General features: G+C 39.5%; 1 protein-coding gene across 1 annotated transcript in view; it reads left to right on the top strand.

The window, feature by feature from the left end:
* The window catches only part of LTN1 (listerin E3 ubiquitin protein ligase 1), a 66,433-nt gene that overhangs the window by 27,452 nt on the left and 29,629 nt on the right, over positions 1–9,352 (top strand). The window contains exons 16-22 of the mRNA XM_019524412.1: positions 38–154; positions 994–1,195; positions 2,174–2,333; positions 2,793–2,897; positions 3,182–3,324; positions 5,147–5,282; positions 6,452–6,596. Coding sequence (XP_019379957.1) covers positions 38–154; positions 994–1,195; positions 2,174–2,333; positions 2,793–2,897; positions 3,182–3,324; positions 5,147–5,282; positions 6,452–6,596 — 1,008 coding nt within the window. The remainder of the gene's footprint in view (positions 1–37; positions 155–993; positions 1,196–2,173; positions 2,334–2,792; positions 2,898–3,181; positions 3,325–5,146; positions 5,283–6,451; positions 6,597–9,352) is intronic.

A 9,352-nucleotide genomic window follows, 5' to 3' on the forward strand; every position in this document is an offset into this window, starting at 1 on the left:
AGGCTTCTTGGGCCTGCCCTATCAAAAGCACACCCAACTGACTAAGCTACTAGAAACTGGTCAACTTTCTGGTTATCTTCTGGGGGCATATATTGGATATATTACTCCAAACATCTCTGAATGGGAGAAGTTGAGAGAGTCTTTATCCACTGAGGTAAGAAAGTGACAGCATCTTGAAAGTCATTGCACAGAGAAATTGTTGCTATTGTATAATATATACGCCCTGGACTTCTTTATCTGCAGTCAATTACAGGCAGCCCCTGCTTAACGCTATTTCGCTTAGCGCTGTTTCGCTATCATGGTCATTTTTACATTGATACCTGATTCCACTTAGTGCTCAACAAGTTTTGTTATAATGCTCATGGTCACCATCTTGATTTGTCAGAAACTTTTGGTTTCACTTAACGCTATTTCAGCTTCACAAGATTATCAGGTCCAGCCCCCCCTGCGCTTATGTCTAATCTAAAGTGGTCTTCTAGCAATTTATGACCAATTGATGGTTTGAGTTTTTTTAATCTGACTAAAAAAATCTAGCAAAACAGTGTTGCTAAATGCACAGAGCCAGGTCAAAAAATTAAAATACATATACAGTAATCTTTTTTTTTTTTTGGTAATAGATGCACAATTTTCAGACAGATGTGGGGGTTTTTTTGAAGTTATGAACAGCTAGTAATAAGTTTGTTGGTCATAAAATTTAAATTGTGTGTGCGTGCACGCATACACACGAAATTATATAATTTCAATTGTGTGTGTAATATTCTAATATTATAAAAGCCTAAGTCTGTCTGTCTATCTGTAATGCTTTATTTGCACTCTGATTGGCTGACGGAAACAGCGAACAAACTTATTAATGGCCAACAAACCTATTAATATCACTTTAAGTAACATTTAAATTCAAAATTCCCCACAAAGTTAGGAAAATACTTAAAAATTTATATCTGTAACAATGGCACTTAAATATGGACATCTCTTTTCCCCCTGTTCATTGTACAGTGGTTACACAGACCTCTTTTGGAAGGAAGACTGAGTATGAACCATGAACATTCAGGAGCAAATGTTAAACTATGTGGTACAATTAAACTTCCAAGCCATCTGTGCACTGGAGCATTATTAAGTAAAATAGTCCTGTTTGTCCTGGAAAATGGGGTAGCTTTTGAAAATCATGATGTTGAAAGAAAGAAAATGGATGGTATAAGTAAGTAAAAATGGTAAAATGACAAGTGATTCATTAATATACTATCCATGTAAACCAAATTGTGTTAATAGTTTAAAGTTGCTGTTGAAAGTTTTGGCTTATAACTGAAATCATTGTACTCTTAGCCAGTGTTGTTCTGCTCCTGTTTTAAATGTAGAAGTAACTTTAAGAACAGTGTCCATATATCTAGAACATAATGGCTGTTTTTGTTTGTATTCATGTAACCTCAAAAACATCTTAGCTTACACTAACGCAGTAAAAATTGTTGTTTGCCAACAGACTGAAATACTTTGTAAGTGCAAAACATTTAACAGGGAGTGTATCTGTTCTAGCAAATTTGTGTACTTAGACTGTTAGGGATGAACTTGCAGAGACCTTGAGCAGTCATTTTTTCTTTTCTTAACTATTCTATTTGTCCTTCCCATTTGGCTTGCTTATTTTTAACTGTGGAGCAACTTATTTTCACATTCTTAGAAAAGACAAGGCAATTGACATATTTTTTGCATATTATGAGATAGCAGTGGCTACTCTCAAAGTTTCATTCTATGTTGCTTTGAAGAGAAATATGAATCTGGTTTTCATAGAGAAAATGAAGGAAAAGAGAGAGACAATAACTTAAGAGCTTGCTTCCAACTTCAGCCTTTGGTTAATATCCCAGACTGAGTATTCTGTAGGGGACATAAACATATAGTCATAAGAATTCTTGCCATACCTATTTTTAATACTGCCTAAGCACCTAGATTTGTTAATAATAATTTATTTTAGTAATTTAATAAACTCAAATTATATAATAATGATATATTTTATATAAAGTTATAATGTAATATCAGGCATCCAGCCTGTTCCTTTTAGTCCCTGATATTATGTGCAAAGGTAAACACTTTTATTATGATTTGCAAAGATCCTTCAAAATATGAGCAGAGATTTCCCATTTATATAGTGCAGATATTGAATAGATACTTTCACTGGTTTGATTAGTTGCAGAACTGCTGTACTCATTGCAGTGGATTGAAGAACTTGAGAATCCTCCTTGCCTGCTCCTTGAATTCCTTAATATGCTTCAAGTAATGAATATTACATATGAGAAGTTAAGTGCACTTAGTAATAAAATCAACTTTCTGCAAATATTATTTAACAGGTGGGTAGAAATTATGAAATACTTTATCATACTTAATTCTGGCTTTGCCTTTGTATTATATAGTGCAGGGCTGTCCAACTTCTGAGTGACCAGTGGCTGCATGTGGGCTTCCCCCAAACTGCACTGTACAGTAGACCCCCTGGCGTCATGGGCTACCTGGCCTTCCTGGCCTCAGGGGCAGGGGCAGGAAACAGAAGCTGGAGGAGGGATGGTGGGGAGCCTGAAGATTCCAGTGGCAGCAACACAGAACCAATGGGGGGAGTGGTGCTTGGACTAGAAACCCAGGGCTCATGAGTTAAATTTGAGAGGGCTGCCAGATGGACAGCTTTAATATATTGTATTAAAATCTGTCACTTTATGGTGTGATTTTTAAGTCTCTCTTCCTTCATCAGATCTTAACCTAGTGACCTGTATTTGTGTAGGCATAAATTTAACAAGTTCTTATTGTCCCTTCTGCAGATCAAAAGAGAGTGGAAGACTTTGGTCCTTAACCATGGCTAAGTTAATCAAGACAGACAGTATCGCAGCCTGTCAGATAAGAGATCTATATAAGACGACTGATGGGTAATATAATACTAGAGATTGCAATTTCTTTGTGGGGAAAACAGTGATAATGCTATGTTACAACTGGTCCTGATAAATGAAATGTGTGTAATAGATGCATTTTAGAATTCATGCATATAGTGTAAAAGAGAAACCATTTTCATGTACATAATCACCCTAATAGAAGCAGAATATGAAATCATTCTGTTGAATCCATGATTCCTGTGAACTAATTTTCATTTTACTGATGATAAACCTAATTTTATTTCTGAATTTCATGAATGGTACCTTACTTCTGTGAACAGGTTTTTCCCATTAACAGAAGGCAACTTGCACACAGTTCAGTCCCTGTCTCCATTTTTACTTGAGGATGAAAAGGAAGAACTTGTCATCCAGTGCACTGCTAAACTTATGGTATGCATGGAAACAGAGCTCTCCAGTACTGATGGTCAGTAACTTAACTCTGTGTTCTTCAGATAATAAAGACTAAAAATCCACACTAACTTCTTTGTAGTAATGCTTGCTATTTGATAAGGCAGGGGTGGATTATAAACAATATTAATAGAACTTAAGTTAGTATCTTTGTTTTAGTTGTATATGACAATCCTTGCTAGCTTTATAAACACATAGGTTCAACATATGATCAGTAAATAAAATGATACCTGAAAATAAAGTTTTAAATATACATCTTATACAGAGAATTGGAAAGCAAAGGACTTAGACCAAGAGATTTAGCATTATTAATAAACATGTAAGACTTTTTAGAAACTGAATATAGAATATCTGTAGAACAACATTTTCTTGGCTCTCCAGCTGAGCATTTTGAAATTGACATTGTAAACACTTGGGAAGCATGAACTTTAATTCTGGTTAAGGTGTAAACCGGTTAAGCAAAGGCTTCAATCTTTCTACTCCAGTAGATCCCCTTTCCATGCCCCAACTTCCCTCCCTCCCTCCCCTCCAGTCATCAACTGGTGTATGCCTGAGTAGCTTACCCCTTGGTGAGATTTTTAATTAATGTGTTCTGAGATTTCTTACTTCACTATGGGCGCATCTACACATTCATTAATGCGCAGTAGTTGCTGTAAATTTAGTTCAGTACTTAATTATACACCGTACTCTGCTATGCACAGTAGTGCCAGCAGATTTTTTTTTTTTTTTTGAAGCTTACTGTGCAGTAACCTAATAACACTGTGCAGTAGTGTATTAGCATGGCTTTTGACCAGCCCGCTACTGCACAGTGTTATTAGGCTACTACACAGTAAGCATCTCAGTAGACATGTCCACTGAAGAATACATTTGGGCCACTACAGCCTGGCCTGTGAAAATTGAGTAGTGAACAGGGAAGGGGTTGCTTAGATCTTACCTTGGCTGTGGAGATCATTGTATCGCTTTGGTCTGTCCTCTGACCAAAGAATTGGTGCTTAGTCTATTCTTGTTTTTTTGCTTCTGCTTTTCTAGACACTCCTGCACAGGGCAGTAGGCACCTCCATTTGTTTTCCAGTAAACATGAGGTTATCCTCTGTATCTTAATTTGCTTTCTGAATGAACTGGTAACGCTTTTGTAAACGCAGACGTATGAGGTATATAGTCTCAACATGCATATACAGTGATGTGGTTAATCATTCTGATTTTCTTGGTATTGTACTTGAAGTAACATATTTGTTCTCCAGAAAGCATTAGATCCATGGAATTTTTTGTCATCTTTTAAAATGGCAATTGTTTTGAAGAGAGTAGAGCTGCAGTAAGATTTAATTGTTAAAATAAACAGTGGGCTTTCATGAACATCCACTGCACACATTACTTTTCTAATTTCTGTATGCATTACTTTTCTAGTTTGTTATTAAATCTATAGGTTAACATACTACTTTCATTTTAAATCTGGTGTGAAACAAACACTTCAGTTGGGAGCTTAGTATATCAGGCATCCAGCCTGCTATGCTTATGCATTTTCTGTTCTGTTTTTTTACCCTTAACTATGTAAACTATGTTTACATGTTAACTATGTAAACTGAACATTGCATGACACACAATTTTCAGCATTTAATGGTATTCCTATGCTATAACACTGGAATAACTACTTAAAGAAAAAAAGTTCAGAATAATGTACAAAATAACTTATTTTATGAAATACTGTTAAAGTTGGGTCAGAAGAGGTCTTAGACAGTGGATAGGTATTTCTGTCTTCTCTCTAGGGACTGTCTTGCCAATAGATACACAGTTCCTTTCATAATCATTAAGCCTGGCTTTTGGGATTTTCCATACTATAGGAGCATTTGGATTTCTTGCCATTTTAAACTCCTGCTTGACTAATGGGAACATTGATTGCCGAGGATTATTGTCTGGGATACTAAAGATAATAATAACTTGGAAAAAAGATAATGAGGACATCTTCCTTTTTAGCTGGTAGGTAACTTTTTGCTATGTGTTACGATAAAAAAAAAAAAAAAAAAAAAAAAAAAAAAAAAGAAAAAACCAGTAGAGGGCAAAGGTTTTAAAAAAGAAGAGGAGAGGCAGCCATTGAGGTCTGGGCTCTCAGGGCTTCATTGAAGTCATAATATGTGCATGCTGAGATACTGTCCCCTCAGTGTCTCTACAGTTTGATTCTCAAGCTTTTGTATGATAGGTGAGAGACCTTAACTTCTAAGTATCTGAGCCCGATATATAGCACCTGAATCAGAACTATTCAAGGAATTTTAAGTTAAGTACATGTATGCATTTTCGCAGGGTTTTGGTCTCGGGTACTTTAAATTGTTGTTTCTCTCCTGTAAAGTGTTGAGCCATTAAGTAGTTTCTCTTGGCTTCTTTGGGAGATGCAGACTACCTGGCAGTTTTGAAGATTAGATCACTTAGGTACCAAAATAAAGATTTAGCTACCTAAGTTTGCCCCTCATTTTTGAATATCTAACCAATGATTTAAGTGGCAGGGAATAAGTGCCTTAATTTCCTTGGAATTTAGCTATCTTGGGTTTCCTGTCAGGAGCCACGTAATGGCACCATGAAAGACTGGTAAATTCCTTTAATTCCTGACTTGTTTGTCAAGTAGATAAACTAATGGGCACTTGCTGTTGGTTCCTGTGTGCTGACTAGTGTATTATGATGTGGAATTTGGGGACCTAACTGCCCTCATTGGGAAACTGAGCTCTGTGTGTACCATTTGTGTGCTTTTGTAAAGTGAATCTGAAGCCCTATAAGTTCTTGTTGAAATGTTACTTGTGGAATATAGCAAACTGTAATTGCAAGTAATAAATTCATTGATTTGCATGAGATCATCATTTGAACTGATAATTTGATGAGCAAAATGTTAGACTAGGGGATTGATCTAGAACATCAGAACTGCTGGTCTGTCTGCTTACAGGTTGGTTTCTCCTGTACCTGTTCCACAGCTAGATGCATTAGGTTCCTATGTGACTACCTCCTTTTTAATACATGAATTAAGTGGGGGGAAAAGCCCCAAGGGTTTTGGAAGCGCAGAGCTTGAGTTTAACTTAGGATGAGAGAGTAAGGCAAGAACAGTGATATTGTATTCCTCTATAGTATGAAGATAATTTTAAATTTTTGTTCTTTTGCTGCAGCAATCTGAAAAAATCAAGTCCTCTGCTGCTTGGTTTCAATATAGAGGTGATGCGTTACCTTCCTTTATTGCTAAAACATTCCACAACTCCATTGGCAGACAATGAGTGGGACTTCATCCTGTGCTCCATGATGGCTTGGTTAGAGGTAAAACAACAAATATTGTCGTTAACCTGCTATATGTAGGGGTCTCTGTAAATTGTGCCAGAAGTGCCCCCTGAAGCAGCACTTTTGATGTTTTTCTTTTTGCCTCTTGCTCTCCACTGACCCTGATTTGGCAGAGGGGCCCTGCTGTCTAAGCAGTTTGCTGCTGATCTCCAGGGAGCCAAAAACCACAGCATATTTAAAATCTCTGCCAATTGGCCGGGAGAAAGTGGCAAAATTAAAAACATTAAAGAAGCTGCTGCAGGAGGCACCCCTGGCACAATTTACAGCAATTGCTTGCTTTCTGTCCTTCAGCAGTGATGTTTAACCATGGTGCTGCGCAATATTATCACTGCTAAGTATGCAAACACTTACATAATTCACAAGATAAACCAAGAGATTTCAAATAGAAATCCTTGGTGTCAAAAACATTGCGACCGGTTGACAAATTTAAAATGTATTTCCAGTCATTATTTTTTATGCACTGTAATAAATAAGTTTTTGGAATAGGGTGTTCCTAAATTCAGACAAGTTATGAAGGAGTGCCTTGAGTCCAAAAAGGTTGATAACCACTGCTGTACATATATTAATCCAATGGTGCTCAATCTTTTTGGCCAGTGGGTGGGCTGGATTGGCAGTACCCAAGCCCTCCACAGACTAGTTATGGATGATAGTCCTGACCTGCCATGGAGTGGTAGTGGCAGGGCCCCATCAGGCCACATGGAGGGGGCAGAGGGGGCATCCTGGCTCCAACCTGGAGTAGGGGTGGCCATGGCCCAGCTCCAGCCAAGCTGCACAGGGGGAAGTGGGCTCAACTCAGCCCTCTGGAGGGGAGGGGGCTTAAGGAGGTCCCAACCTGGCCCCACAGGGAAAGGGAGTGTGGTTCAGTCCCATTCAGCCCTGGGCAAGGGTTGTGGCCTGGCCTCTCTTGTCATGGGATGTGGGGAGGAAGAGGCATGACCTGTCCTCAGCCTATTGCGTGGGGCTTGGGGTTTTGGAATTTAGCAGTGGGGGAGTGTAGCTGTATTAGCATCACTCCTCTGCTGCCAAATTTCCCAATCTTTAGGGAGATCTGTGGGCCAAATACCTATGGCTCCACAGGCTGCATTTGGCCTGCTGGCCATAGGTTGAGCACCCCTGTATTAATCTATGTCACTTCCTTTTCCTTGTACTTGCGACAAAGAAGCAAAGAAATAGATATTTAAATTTTAATGCCTTCCTAACAGCAATTTTCATGCTTTCACGCAAAGTATGTTTTATACAATAAATGGATGGAGGATGTTGCATCACCTGCCTTAGGAAATTACTTATGACTTTACATTTGCATCTGTATGAGATGGAAGGCTGGATGTGAAGATAGTGGGTGACCTGGAGGGAGAGCAAGCAGGAAGGGGCAACAGATGAGGTGGTGTCACATTTCCTGAGAAATTAGGGCAGTTGACTAGTTACCTCAGGTGCCTGCATATGAATGCACAGGGCCTGGGAAACCAGCAGGTAGAATTTGAAGTCTTTGAACAATCACAGAACTGTGACGTGATTGAAATAACAGAGACTTAGTGGGAGCTCGCATGACTGGAGCACTGTTGTGGATAGGTACAAACTGTTCAGGAAGGACAGGCAGGGGAGAAGAGGACGAGGAGTTGTACTTTATGTAAAAAAGCCATATGATTGCTCAGAAACTGGAGATAGGCCTGTTGAAAGTCTCTGGGTTAGGGCCAGAGGAGAGAGCAACAAAGGTGATGTAGTGGTAGGGGGGTCTGCTATAGGCCACCAGACTAGGAGGAAGTGGTGGATGAGGCTTTCTTCAAGCAGCTAGTGAAAGTATCCTTATCACAGGGTTGGTTTTCATGGGAGACTTCAATCACCCTTAATATCTCCTGGGAGCACAATATACAGCAGTGCAGGCAATCCAGGACATTTTTGGACAGTGTTGGGGACAACTTCCTGATGCAGGTATTGGAGAGGCCTGTGAGTGAGCTGTGTTCTTTGTGACCTGCTGCTCACAAACAGGGAAGAATTGGTGGCGAATGCAGTAGTGGATGGCAAATTGCATAGCAGTGACCACAAGATGATTGAGTTCAGGATTCTGAGGAAAGGCCAGAAAGAGAGCAGCAGAGTAAGGACCCTGGACTTCAGAAAAGCAGACTCCAACTCACTCGGGAAACTGATGGGCAGGATCCCCTGGAAAGCCAGTCTGATGGGGAGAGGAGTCCAGGAGAGCTGGCTGTACTTTAAAAAAGCCTTACTGAGAGTGCAGGAACAAACCATCCCGATGTGCAGGAAGACTAGCAACTCTGGCAGAAGACCAGTTTGGCTTAGCAGGGAACTCTTCAGTAATCTAAATCACAAAAAGGAAGTTTATAACAAATGGAAAGTTGGACAAACAACTAGGGAGGAGTATAAGAATATTGTTTGGGCATGCAGGGATGAAGGCAGGAAGGCCAAAGCGCAGTTGCAGCTAGCAAGGGATGTGAAGGGTAACAAGAAGGGTTTCTATAAGTATGTCAGTAACAAGAGAAAGAACAGGGAAAGTGTGGGTTCCTTATTGAATGGGGAAGACAGCCTAGTAACAGAGGATACAGAAAAGACTGCAGTGCTCAATGCTTTTTTCACCCTGGTCTTCACAGGCAAGGTCAGCTCCCAGGCTACTGCACCAGACAGCACAGTTTGGGAAGGAGGTGAACAAACACTCTGAAGTGCTCTGGGTTAGAACACAAGGCAGCTGAGGGGGAAGAGACTTAATGGTGGGGGTCTACTAG

Source organism: Gavialis gangeticus, unplaced genomic scaffold (assembly GCF_001723915.1).
Source record: "Gavialis gangeticus isolate Ggan-Ray unplaced genomic scaffold, GavGan_comp1, whole genome shotgun sequence".
NCBI lineage: Eukaryota > Metazoa > Chordata > Crocodylia > Gavialidae > Gavialis > Gavialis gangeticus.